The sequence below is a fragment of the Geotrypetes seraphini genome, chromosome 17, assembly GCF_902459505.1.
Source record: "Geotrypetes seraphini chromosome 17, aGeoSer1.1, whole genome shotgun sequence".
Classification (NCBI taxonomy): Eukaryota; Metazoa; Chordata; class Amphibia; order Gymnophiona; family Dermophiidae; genus Geotrypetes; species Geotrypetes seraphini.
In genome coordinates this window covers 28,109,820-28,123,557 of record NC_047100.1, presented here as the reverse complement: position 1 = coordinate 28,123,557, position 13,738 = coordinate 28,109,820, and the positions used below count along the sequence as shown (strand labels likewise).

Sequence of the window (13,738 nt, the reverse complement as noted above, 5' to 3'; positions counted from 1 at the left end):
TGGAGGCATCAATAATAGAACGGACAGGCTGAGAAAGGAGAGCATGTGCTGAAGTCAGCCCGAGAGATACCAAGCTGTCAGGTGCAGAGACTGTAAGTTGGGATGAAGAAGCGTTTGCTGATGCTGTGTAAGTAGTGAAGGAAACTGAGGAAGAGGTATGGGTTCCCTGGAACTGAGTTGAAGTAGAAGGGAAAACCAATGCTGTCTGGGCCACCATGGAGCGATGAGAATCATGGTGGCTTGTTCCCTCTTGAGCTTGAATAAGGTGCGCAGCATGAGCGGAAGAGGAGGGAATGCATAAAGGAAGAGATTGGTCCAATCCAGGAGAAATGCATCGGGTTCCAGACGGTGAGGAGAGTAAAGTCTGGAGCAAAACAGGGGCAGTTGATGGTTGTGGGGAGCTGCAAAAAGATCCACTTGAGGAGTGCCCCATTGAGAGAAAATGGACTGGAGAGTCGAGGGGTCGAGAGTCCATTCGTGAGGTTGAAGAATTCTGCTGAGATTGTCTGCTAAACAATTCTGTTCCCCTTGGATGTAAACTGCTTTCAGGAATAGGTGACGAGCAGTCGCCCAGGTCCAAATCCTTTGAGCTTCCTGACACAAAGGACGGGATCCCGTCCCTCCTTGTTTGTTGATGTAGTACATTGCAACTTGGTTGTCTGTGCAAATGAGAAGAACCTGAGGAAAAAGGAGATGTTGAAAAGCTTTGAGGGCGTAAAACATCGCTCTGAGTTCCAGGAAATTGATGTGGTGTTTCTTTTCCTGGGTGGTCCAAAACCCCTGAGTTTGGAACTCGTTCAAGTGAGCTCCCCATGCATAGGGGGAGGAATCCGTGGTGATGACCAGTTGATGAGGAGGTAGATGAAACAGTAGACCTCTGGATAGATTTGAGGATTTCAACCACCAAAGAAGCGACTGTCGAAGAGACGAGGTCACAGATATGAGTTGTGAACAAGGATCCGTCGCTTGGGACCACTGGGTCGCTAAGGTCCATTGAGGGGTACGCAGGTGGAGACGTGCGAAGGGAGTGACATGTACTGTGGAGGCCATGTGTCCCAAGAGCACCATCATGTGATTTGCAGAGATGGAAGTTTCCTGGAACACCTGCTGACAGAGATGAAGGATGGTGTGAAGGCGGTTTGGAGGCAGAAAAGCCCTCATCCGAACAGTGTCCAGAATGGCTCCAATGAATTGAAGTCACTGAGTTGGAATGAGGTGCGACTTGGGTAGATTGATTTCGAACCCCAACAGTCGAAGGAAGTAAATGGTCTGATTGGTGGCTATGTGAACGGACTGAGGAGAAGGAGCCTTGATGAGCCAGTCGTCCAGATAAGGGAAGACTTGAAAATTGTGGGAGCGGAGATAAGCTGCGACCACAATCAGACATTTGGTGAATACCCTGGGAGAAGAGGCTAGGCCGAAGGGTAGCACCTTGTATTGGTAATGATGTTGGTTGACAAGAAAGCGAAGATATTGTCTGGACATCAGATGAATTGGAATGTGAGTATACGCCTCCTTGAGATCGAGGGAACACAGCCAGTCTTCCTGAGAGAGAAGAGGGTATAGGGTGGCAAGAGATAACATCTTGAACTTCTCCTTGACCAGACATTTGTTGAGATCCCTGAGATCTAATATTGGTCTAAGATCTCCGGTCTTTTTGGGTACAAGAAAGTACCGGGAATAAAATCCCAGTCCTTGCTGGTCTAGAGGAACTGGTTCAATGGCATTGAGAAGAAGGAGGGATTGAACCTCCTGAGCGAGGAGGAGGGACTGAGCCTTGTTGGAAGCAGACTCTTTTGGCAGACTTAACGGTGGAGAAGTCTGAAAGTTTAGGGAGTAGCCGTGAGCGATGATAGCAAGTACCCACTGGTCGGAGGTGATTGCTTCCCAGCGAGACAGAAAAACCTGTAGTCGACCTCCTATGGGCTGAGGTAGAGGACATGAGGGAGGAAGACTGGCAATGTTCTGGAGAAGAGAGTCAAAAGGGCTGTGTCGGCTTAGGTTGAGTAGCCGGTTTTACAGTAGGCTGTTGTTGTTGACGAGCCTGTTGCTGCTGTTGACGCTGTCTGCGAGGTTGAGGGGGATGAGGCTGAGCCGGTCGAGCAGAAAACCTCCTTTGATATGAAGATTGTTGCCTGAATGAACGAGGAGGAGGAGGTTTCTTCTTGTTTTTCAACAAGGTGTCCCACCTTGTTTCATGGGCGGAGAGCTTTTGTGTGGTGGTATCCATGGACTCCCCAAACAGCTCATCCCCTAGGCAAGGCGCATTGGCAAGCCGGTCCTGATGGTTTACATCCAGGTCTGAGACCCGTAGCCATGCCAACCTTCTCATTGTTACAGAGATAGCAGTAGCTCGTGACGTCAGTTCAAAAGTATCATAAATGGAACGGACCATAAACTTCCTGAGTTGCAAAAGACTAGAGGTACATTGCTGAAAAGCAGGAAGCTTACGGTCCGGAATATACTTTTGAAAAGAGGTCACCTGTTGAATGAGATGCTTCAGGTAAAACGAGAAGTGGAATGCGTAATTACCTGAACGGTTGGCCAGCATGGCATTTTGGTAAAGGCGCTTTCCAAATTTATCCATAGCCTTTCCTTCTCTGCCAGGAGGGACAGAGGCATACACACTGGCTCCTGTAGATTTCTTTAGGGTTGACTCTACCAACAGAGATTCATGAGGAAGTTGGTGCTTGTCAAACCCTGGGATTGGAATCACTTTATACAGAGATTCCAGTTTTCTTGGGGCTCCCGGAATTGTCAAAGGAGTTTCAAGATTCTTATAAAAAGTTTCCCTCAAGATGTCATGGAGGGGCAACTTTAAAAACTCCTTAGGAGGTTGGTCAAAATCCAAAGCATCCAGAAATGCTTTGGATTTTTTAGAGTCAGACTCCAAAGGAATAGACAGGGTGTCTGACATTTCCTTTAAAAATTTTGTGAAGGAGGAGTGCTCTGGCTTAGCAGTAGTATCCTGCACCGATGGTTCATCCTCATCAGATGTGTAATCCTCCTCGGTACCGAGGGGATCATCTGAGTCGTCCCACAAGTCAGGGTCCCGTACCGATTGGAAATGGCCCTGGGAAAGTGGAGTCGATGTTTCAGTATGCTTAGTCTTGCGTACCGATTTACCAGACCGAGTGGAGACGGTACCCGGGGAATGTAGTACGGTACGGGGTTCAGAGAACAGTACCGGTTCCGACACCGTAGGAGTAGCACGCCGTTTTGGTTCTGATGACAGAACAGGCATGGACAAAGATTTGTGCGGTGCCGAAACAGTCGATGACAATAAAAGAGGCTGATCGACAGACGGCACCGAAGGCTCAGTCGGTACCGACACTGGAAGGTTCGGAGTCAACAGAGCCGGGAACAAGTGTTGGAGTTGCTCCTTAAGTTGGGCCTGGAGGATAGAGGCAATACGCTCATCCAACGTTGGTCCCGATGGCACCGGTACCGGTTTTTTCTTGCTCGGTACCTTCGGTGCCGCTCGACGCTCGGGTGAAGTCGATGCCGATGACGAGGCAGTGACTTCAATGGGAGCGGAGCGTTTACGGGGCCGGCGCTCAGTCTGCAGGACTTGGCTCACTGCATGCTCGACTGGCGGGCCTAGAACAGTAGGGGAAGGCTTCTTAGCCGGCTTACCTACAGGAGTCGACACCGGCGATGTATCTTGCGGTGCCGAGGCAGTCGGAGTCGATTTGGAGGAAGTGGCCGACGTCGATACCGGTGCAACTTCCATAGCGGTACCGAAAAGGATCCGCTGCTGAATTTGACGATTTTTTAAAGTTCTTTTTTGTAAAGAACTACAGCGGGTGCAGGTTTCAGCCCTATGGTCCGGACCCAGACACTGGAGGCACCACTTGTGCGGGTCAGAGAGGGAGATAGGGCGTGCACACCGCTGACACTTTTTGAAACCCGGTGACGGGGGCATGAAGGGAAAAACTGCTGTAGCAAAATCGAAGCCGGAGGCTTCAATGGTGCCAACAGGCCCCACCGGGGCAGATCGACAAAAAATGAAAAATAAAAAGATTTTTTTTTTTTTTTTTACACAAACGGTAAAAAAGAAGGAAAGAAATAAAATATGAAGAAAAAAATATGCGCGAGCGGGAAGGCAAGTGAAAAGAGAAAAAACTTCCAACAGCCGTTGGAAACACGCGTCTTCTTAGCTCCGCGGAATTAAGAAAACTGGGGACCGCGCGCCTCTGTCGGGCGGGAAGGCACGCGCGGTGTGGCCTAGCTAGAACTTTCTAAAGTTCTTAGAGTGCAATCACTCTAAAATTGTCCGTACCGGGGCTCCGTCGGTGCCGTCACCCATCAGTCAAGAATATGCTGCCTGCTTGTCCTGGGATAAAAAATGGAACACTGCAGATTGTGAGCCCGCCGGGACAGACGTGGAAAAATGCTTGCGTACCTGAATAAATTAATGTAAACTGTTCTGAGCTCCCTTGGGAGAACAGTACAGAAAAAGGAATAAAATAAATAAATGAAGAGAGGAAAGACAACCCCCCATCCCTTTCCAATCTATATGCCCATCACCCATAACAACCCCACCTTACGAGGATCAAACCCTCCAATGACAGCAACAGTATAGTCTATACACTCCCAACCAACAGAAACCCACCCCCTCCCGAACATTGTCCCCTCCCCCCCTTCTAATACATATAGGTCAGTGGTTCTCAATCTTCCTAATACAGTTCCTCATGTTGTGGTGACCCCCGACCATAAAATTATTTTCATTGCTACTTCATAACTAATTTTGCTACTGTTATGAATCGTAATGGAAGTATCTGATATGTAGGATGTATTTTCATTGTTACAAATTGAACATAATTAAAGCATAGTGATTAATCACAAAAACAATATGTAATTATATATCGTGAAATATTTATTTCTAATTACAAATAAATGTATGTGGGCGTATCTGCACTGGGTGGACCCGCCTGGAGACGGATAGAGGAGCGTTGTCTCGGTTCCTAAGACCAGTGTTCTTCAACCTTTTGACACCTATGGACTGGCGGAAATAAAATAATTATTTTGTGGACCGGCACCGGTCCACGGACCGGCAGTTGAAGAACGTGCCCATCCCCACCCAATCTCCACCCCAGACCTCGCCCCCTTAATAGTACTAACTGTAACACCAATTTTTCTATTCATTTTTCATATATACACACACACACACACACAATATAATCGTATTAACAACACATAATGGTTAACCACAAAATTAAAATACACAAAGCACACTCTATGCTTTTCAACATTCATTCCTACCAGAAAACAGATAACCCCATGTGTATACTCATAAAAACTAATAGTGACAAACAAAAACTGCTTCCCAATAGCATTATCCCCTCGACCCGGGTTTCGCTGTGCTTCGTGTTTATAACATAAATTGCATGTGAACTGCTCTGATATTTCTAAGGAAAAATGGTACTGCAAATATTCATTGGGTTTGTTGGTGGTTGCATTTTTAACATAAGCCATCAAGGGCTGTAGCACTATGCCAGCCACGTTTTCAGGAGATCCTTAATGAATATACACTGGATAGATTTGCTTGCATCAACTCTGTTCTTTAGCTTGGTCTATGCAAATATTTCTCACAAATACTCATTAGGGATCTCCTGGAAACTGAACTAATTGAACTAAGGCAAGCCCAAGGGCTGACAAACTGTAATCTCAAGAATTTACAGCAGAGGGTGCCATTGACCACTCTTAAAAAAGAGAGAATGAGAAGACGCAATCTAAGTAGCATTCAACCACCATGTTGAAACGTAATGGGACACAAATTTGAGTTAGCCACACAGAGACAAGCTACTCAGATGCAACGGTGCAGATGGATTTGGGTCATTAAGCTCTGAAAACTGCCTGGGCCCAGAGAAATGATGCGCTAAAACAGAAAATGTAAATTTACATGGCCTCAGGAATACTTGCCTGCAACTTGTGAAAGCACAGAATTCTCTCCAGTCTCTCTATGCGCAAATTTTCTCATGCAGGAATCTAGGCATACAAACAGGTACCAAGACCCCTCTGAAAACTGATCAAGGACAACACTGAGGAGACCCAGACTCCTGGAGTTGTCCTCTCTCCACTTCTTGTCCAGTTTGTCTGTCTTCACTAGACTGTAAGCTATTTTAAGCAGGGACTTTCTCTTCTGTGTTTTGATGGACAGCGCTGCGTATGTCCGGTAATGCTATAGAAACTATTATTATTAGCATAGAAATTAGGATTAGTAGCATGGAAAATTGTTACTCTTTGGGGATTCCAAAAAATAGCAGCATTCCAGAATCTCAAACAACAATGACATTCCGGAATCCGGACTCGATGCGTCAGGCTCCATCTCAAAGCCCACTTCTCTGAAGCTGCTTTCAATTCCAAACTCCGACCCATCTGCTAAGCACCAATATCTGTAATTCTCCCACCTGAGCACTGGGCATTGATGCACTTTCTTGTCTAGATTGTAAGCTCTTCTGAGCAGGCACTGTCTCTTCTACGTTTTGATGCATAGCGCTGCATGTGTCTAAGGGCTACCGAAATGATCAGTAATAGCAACTTAATTATTCTTATACTTTGGAAGTAATATTATTAAGCTTTTTCCACATGACACATAAACCAGCTCCTCTGAAATTCCCCAGGGGCACACTGGACCCAAAGATTGCTCTTACTTTTGCTTGGACTGGGCCCAGGAGACACGGCAGAGCAGGGGTGGAGTTGTGGTGTAGTCACCCATTAAAAAAAAAAAAAAATCCCCATTTTATGTAGGTCAAAGAAGAACCGAAACAGAAAGCCATGTGGCTGCTACCACAAAATTAATGATCCCAAAATACTGTGGCATGTTATATTACAATTGCAGCAATCATTTGGAGGTCAGTGAATGAACAGCGATTGGCTCATGCACTAACAGGAAGGGTGATTTAAGAAAACAAAACACACCAGCATCTGCGTCAACCTCCCTCTCTGAACCCCAATCCCTAGATTGCCCTCCCGACGTGGTCCCAAAGAGGAAGTCAATTTGGGAACAAATTAATCTTATTCTTGAAGCATCTATCCCATTGACATATGAGGCGATAATATGTGGAACGATTCTTCATGTTAAACCCACTTTAGATAAAAATAAGTCGCCTTTTCATGATTTTGACAGGTATAGGGGTTCAAATGATCACATCTAATTGGAAATACCATGATAGGATTAATTTCAATTTTTGGTGGGCAACTGTATGTTCAACATATAAATATGAAAAGATTATGGCAGAACGTTTAGGTATTAGTAAGTCTTTTAATGGGATATGGGGTCCATTAACTAATTTTATTACGTTATAATTAAATTATGATTCTCTTTTGTTTCTGTTAGATTCCTTTACACATCCAGGGAGGGTTTGAGGGTGGGGGGGGGGGTTGAATATTTATTGGAAGAGTATAATTATATAGATAGTATAATATATAATATCATATTATTGTTTATAACAAGGATAAGAAGGGGCGGAAAATTGTTTAAGGTAATAATTGTGATGATAAGAATGTATTTTCATATAGTTTTTCTGATTCTTTCAATTGTATACATTATAAAAGTTTGAAATGTCAATAAAGATTTACAAAAAAAAACAACCCAAAAACTCCGGACAAAGTGCAGGGTTTGGAAAAGCTGTCCGGAGGCCCGGACATGCCCTCTAAAAAGAGGACGGATCCAGGTACTCCCATCCCACCGACCCAACCTTCCTACTTAAATCAAATAATCCCTTCTTCCTAGTGACACCCCAAACAGAAGCATCCACTCACTCCTGCCTTCGGTGCCGCCATTATGGAAAATAGGACTTCCTGAACCTGTGCAGTGCATCCTGGGATACACAGAGGGGCTGGGGTGTCAGTCTGCCAAAGAAGGGAATTTTACATTACATTACATTACTGATTTCTATTCCGCCTCAACCTTGCAGTTCTGGGCAGATTACAAAAGAGACAACTGGACATTTCCAGGATAATTACAGAGAGAATTCTGGACATTTCCAGGAGAAGTTACAAGAATAATGGAGCTGTATATTTCAAGAGTTACAAGATGCTGTACAAATAGGAAATAGTGCATATCCAGTATATATACCGTTAGGGAAGCAGTTGACATGCTTAAGGCTAAAGAGAAGGGAACTGTCTGCCGTATTCCAGGACTGGTTCTGGCTCGGCAGGAAAACCCAGAAGGACAGTTCTGCAAAACCGTCAGAACACCAACAATAAAAACTCTTTGGGATGTGTTTGGAATTCTTTTCATTAACATGTTATTTTGCACTTTGTATATAATAAACCGTTGCCTTGCGTTTCACATATGAAATGCTCTCCTGCTCCAGATACAACAGACTGAGCTCCTCACAGCCATTTCACAGGAAGGACTTCAAATGTAAAACTAGCAACCCAGGCTGTCTCATCCACAGTTACCATGTGGCTATTAATAACTTCATTTAGTCTCAATTAAAAAAACAAACAGACTTAAAAGGGGAAGGAAGGCGTGGAGATTAGAGAGAAAAGAGAGACGGAAATCGGTATATGGAGGCGGCAAAGATACTCAGAAAGACTCAAGGCCGGGAAACGTACAACATTATAACCATCACCAGAGATAGAGAAGCACAGAGAGCAAAGCACCCACCAGGAGAGAGACATGTCATTTACAGGCATGAAAAGAAACACATGCAATGCAGGTAGAAGGCAACAAAGAGACAAAAAAATGCTGAGATCTAGCCAGTGAGATACCCACAGAAAAGGGAGAAGCAGAAGAATTCTGTAGAGAAACCTCAAAGCGGATCTTGTGGCCCACTCCGGTGTTGTAGTAATGGGGGGGGGGAGAGGGGTTCGTCCACCCCCCCCCTGCTCTCCATTACCACGCGCCCCTTCCCTCACACCTCTTTAGCATTCCGGGCGCAAGCAGCAACCCGAACCCGCTGCTCGCGCCAGGGTCGGCTCTTCTTCCGACATCACTTCCTGGACCCGCACCTAGGAGGTGGCACCAGAAAAAGAGCTAACGCTGGTGCGGAGCAGCGGGTTCGGGTTGCTGCTTGTGCTCAGAATGCTAAAGAGGTGCGGGGGAAGGGAAAGGACGCCCACGTGTGCGGCAGGAGGGGGCGGGGAAAGAGTGGATGGGGGGCGGAGAAGGGGGCAGGGAGGAGGGCGCTACCACCCTCACTACGTACCTTGTGAAGGTGTCCCCTGCTATCTCCCAGGAAAGCGACTGTGTGATCACCTTCCACGTGCACGGCCACAGCTGTCAGCTGAGTATCCAGCATCTCCAGAACCGGAACTGCTTCCAGAGGCATCCGACTGGCCATTGGGCTCGGCGTGTGATCGGAGCCACAGGGATATGCATCCAGCGTGTCCTGCATGGAGGAGAACAGACACAACGAGGTTAAGGGGGTTAGTGTAGAAGAACAGTTTGCATTGAAATGAAATACCAAAAAAACTAGATTTTTTCTTGCTAGTCCTAATGATAAAATTACGGATAAAACTCTACTTAAGAGGACAAGAATATCCAATATTTTCCTCTCTTAAAGTTCTGGGAATCACATTAGATCGTCATTTAACCTTGGTGGAACATACCGATATACTTGTTAAGAAGTGTTTTTTCGTACTATGAAAATTGCAAACCATTAAAAAATAATTTGGCCCTATCTCTTTCAGATTATTAGTACAGGCTTTAATCTTGTCCATTCTCGATTACTGCAATATAATCTATCTGGGATCCTATAAAACAATCCTCAGAAGACTAACGGCCTCTTTTACAAAGCTGCGCTAACGGCTCCAAAGCCCATAGAGAATTAAAGGGCTTCGGGGCTGTTTCCACACGGCTTTGTAAAAGAGGCCGTGAGGTTAATTCAAAATACAGCGTCCGTTTAATTTTGGGGTTGAAAAAACAGGAAAATGTCAGCCCTTATTACCGGCAACTGCACTGGTTACCAATAAAAGCTAGAATACTTTATAAATTTGCTTGCATTTGCTATAAATTGTTATCTGGATTATCTCCATTCTATCTTTTTTTCTCACTTTGAATTGCATAATCCGATTAAGTCTTCTCATCTTTCTGGTTTATTTACTTTTCCCCATCCCAAAAATTGCCGTTGCAAAACGTTTTTTGATAGAACTTTGGCCTAACAAGCAGGCAAAGTCCAAGCTTGGTTAGACGATATGATTCGACAAACTGCATCCTATTGTAGGAAATTAGTAAAGACCTATTTCTTCAAGAAACGTGTTACTTCAAAGTATAATAGTATAAACCTGTATATCGTACTGTTGCTTCTCATATGTTTTGTATTTCATCACTGAATTGTTCCGTTTTCTTATTTTGTGAACCGCCTAGAACTCTTTGGGTGTTGGCGGTATAGAAAAATAAAGTTATTATTATTTTAGATGCTCCTAAACCATCATTTACAGTAGAGGTCCGTTGTGCATGGATGTCTGGTTGCTGATTTTGCCAAGTTTTATTTAAAATTTGATTAATCGCTTAATAATACTTCAAAGCGATGTACATAATTAAAAGTTGTACAACTTTCAGATAGGACGAAACATCTGACCCAGACTCGACGGACTTGACATACGCTACAAAAGAGAAAAATGATAAGAAGAACAATAATCGATAGAAAAGAAAACAAATAGGGGATAAAACAACAAAGGAGTCAAGGGGGAACAGAGGCTAAAATTTAACAGATCTAAGAAACTAATCGGTCAAAGGCATCTTTAAATCTGTCTATGACGTTCCTCCTTTAAGTAGGGAATTCCACGTTTGTGGAGCTGGGCAAAGCTTATGGCTCTCCAACCCTGGAAAAATGCCATACGGCAAGAGGGAATGGCTCTGGGTATGATTTGGGCGGGAGATGTCCTAATGACCAAACAATATTCATTTATTCTTTAAAATGCGTTTCGCCCCAACAAGAATCCAAGCTTCGCCACATCCTTCATCAGGGGACACTAAAAATACATTAAAAATACATGAAATGAATTTTAAAAAATTCAAGAGACTAGTACAAATCATAAAACCCGAAGCACAATGTAATTGTGAATACATCAAGGCCAGGGGTGTGCAACGAGGGCCGGAATCCAGTCGGGTTTTCAGGATTTCTCTCAATGAATACGCATGAGATCTATTTGCATGCACTGCCTCCCATTGTACGCAAATGGATCTCATGCGTATTCATTGGGGACATCCTGACCCTCGTTGCCCCTCCCTTATCTAGGCAGTCAACAGAGAATCAAGTGGCCAGACAGATTTAAATGGGGAAGAATTAAGAGAACCAGCCAAAGTAACCAATATATACGAAGCATATCTATTAGCTATCATATGCATTAAAATTTGACCAATTGATATGCGTTTTTTTTTATATTATTTATATGGGGATTACATTTTTATTTTTATTTATTCAAATTTTCAAAATATAAACAAGTAAATCTACTTGAATATAGATTAGAAACGAAAAAAATTCCACTCGCGGTCAGGCTGCGCACGGCCGATGCAACACAAAACAGTCTAAGAAACCATAATTCATCATTTAGTCCACCAATTATATGACCCAAGAACAAAGAAATAACCAACTAAAGAAATATGTGTATATCATAAGGACAGCTTAGGAGAAACCCTCCCCCCCAAAAGTTCCGTTGGACTGCTGGCGACACTATTGAACAATAATCACTCCCCCCTCCTTCTTTAGCTACAATAAATTCCAACAATTGATTCAGTTCAAAGAAAATAAAACTTTTCCCTTCTAAATAGGCAAAGCATTTTGCAGGAAATTTCGATATTTTTATGGTTTATGTCCCGATTGGCTTTTTATTTTCTTGGATATTTTGTTTTGATATATTTTATTGTAAATTGCCTTGAATTGTGCTGCAACTAAGGCAGTATATCAAGCTTAATAAACGAAAAAATGATATTATGTTTTTAATGTCCCGTGATGAAGGCATATCCATGTGCCGAAACGTGGGACGACAAACACATTTTAAGGAATAAATAAATATTGTTTGGCCGCTAGGACATCTCTCTTGCCTTTTCTTCATTTATTGACAACCGTAAGGTAAGACTTTCTCTTTGCATGTTTTGGGTGGGACCAGTCATTGCCTATTTCAGAAAGGGAAAGAACATCCGTGTCCAGAAACAGGGATATTGGTATTTAGACCCGACTAGCTCAAAATATCCAAGTCATGGAAAGGTGGTAGGAATGAGCAAAATTCCCCTGGAGGGAAGAGGGGATCATTCCCACAATCTCCATGTGGTTGGTGCCCCTCCCTCCCCACCCCCCAAAAATGAACCTGATGAAAACGGAGGCACTGTTTCCATGGTACTACAATAGCTGCTATGAATGGTTTTGCCAAAAAAAAAACCTCAAGAGAATAATCCAACACAGTCTACAGTGAAAATGAAACACGGAAAACAAGGAAAAACTGAAGACAAGCGTACAAGATGCAGGCTAAGTGTATTATATCTATTATTAAATGCGGTTAATGTTACCACTTTTTAAGAAACCAAGGGACCCGACACGATCCAGGTTTCGGTTAAACCGCCTTCATCAGGGGTCCAAGGTTGATAAGGTTTACACTGAGATCGTTGGTCATCGATTACCCTTGATTTACACAGGCTCATGTTTATTTTTATTTGCGGTTTAATTTGAAACCTTATCTGGACCAACTCAGCATTATTGGAGACACCGACATGGAACTTCGAATTCAGACTTGGCCACGTTTTCAAATTTCTCCGATGAGGAGTTTTTGCGGGAACACGTTCCCTCCTGCCTCTTGTTGGCGGGATTCAGCAAGATAAAGATATTTGAAATGACTATTAGCTTTGCTTGGTGGTGCCATGATGTTCTCGATCACACCGCTGCCAGCGTGGATGGTGTTAATTTGACTGAGCACTATTTATCACTTGTGTTTTTGATTATTAGAACTTCTTTTTGTCTAACATGCCAAACCCCAGGTGTTAAGATTTATTACTTGCATTTCTGAAACTGAGCTGATGTTTAATTATATGTTCAAGTATATGAGTTATTCCCCTCCCAAAACTAACTTACAAATCTAGTTATACTGAAGCACTGGAGGGTAAAGTGACATCCTCAAGGTCACAAAGAGTGTCAGAGGGAAAACCAACTGCTTCACAACCAACTGCTTAAATCACAAAACTTCTCTACTCATTGCCCCTAAGGAGAAAACAAATGGCCGCCTCTCCAGACAAAAACGATGGTCCCCCGTTCATCGCTAGATTAGAGAATGAGTCGCTTAACCTCTCACATTTCAGCTGATCACCTGCTTCACTGTTAGTGTGCGTATACTAACAGGAAGACAAATGCTACGGAGCAAAAGGATTCTGGGAGAGCTGCAAGGTCAGGACAACGTTTGGCAAAAGTTCTTCAAAATTAAATCCATTATAGAGCAAATCTTGAGCACCAAATTTAACACAAACCCAAAAGAAGGCAAACAGAATGTTGGGTATTATTAAGAAGGGTATTACTACCAGAACGAAGGAAGTCATCATGCCGCTGTATTGCGCGATGGTGCGACCGCATCTGGAATACTGCGTCCAATATTGGTCGCCGTACCTAAAGAAGGACATGGAGATACTTGAGAGGGTTCAGAGAAGAGTGACAAAAATGATAAAAGGTATGGAAAACCTTTCATACCTTGAGAGGCTAGAAAGGCTGGGGCTCTTCACCCTGGAAAAGCGGAGACTCAGAGGAGACATGATAGAGACTTACAAGATCATGAAGGGCATGGAGAAGGTGGAAAGGGA

At 43.7% G+C, this 13,738-nt stretch overlaps 1 protein-coding gene across 4 annotated transcripts in view; it reads right to left on the bottom strand.

Annotated features, from left to right (window-relative positions):
• Positions 1 to 13,738, bottom strand: part of PLXNB1 (plexin B1) — a 161,841-nt gene that overhangs the window by 65,319 nt on the left and 82,784 nt on the right. For all 4 annotated transcript variants that reach the window (XM_033926203.1, XM_033926201.1, XM_033926205.1 and 1 more), the window contains one exon: positions 9,162 to 9,344. In XM_033926203.1, coding sequence (XP_033782094.1) covers positions 9,162 to 9,344 — 183 coding nt within the window. The remainder of the gene's footprint in view (positions 1 to 9,161; positions 9,345 to 13,738) is intronic.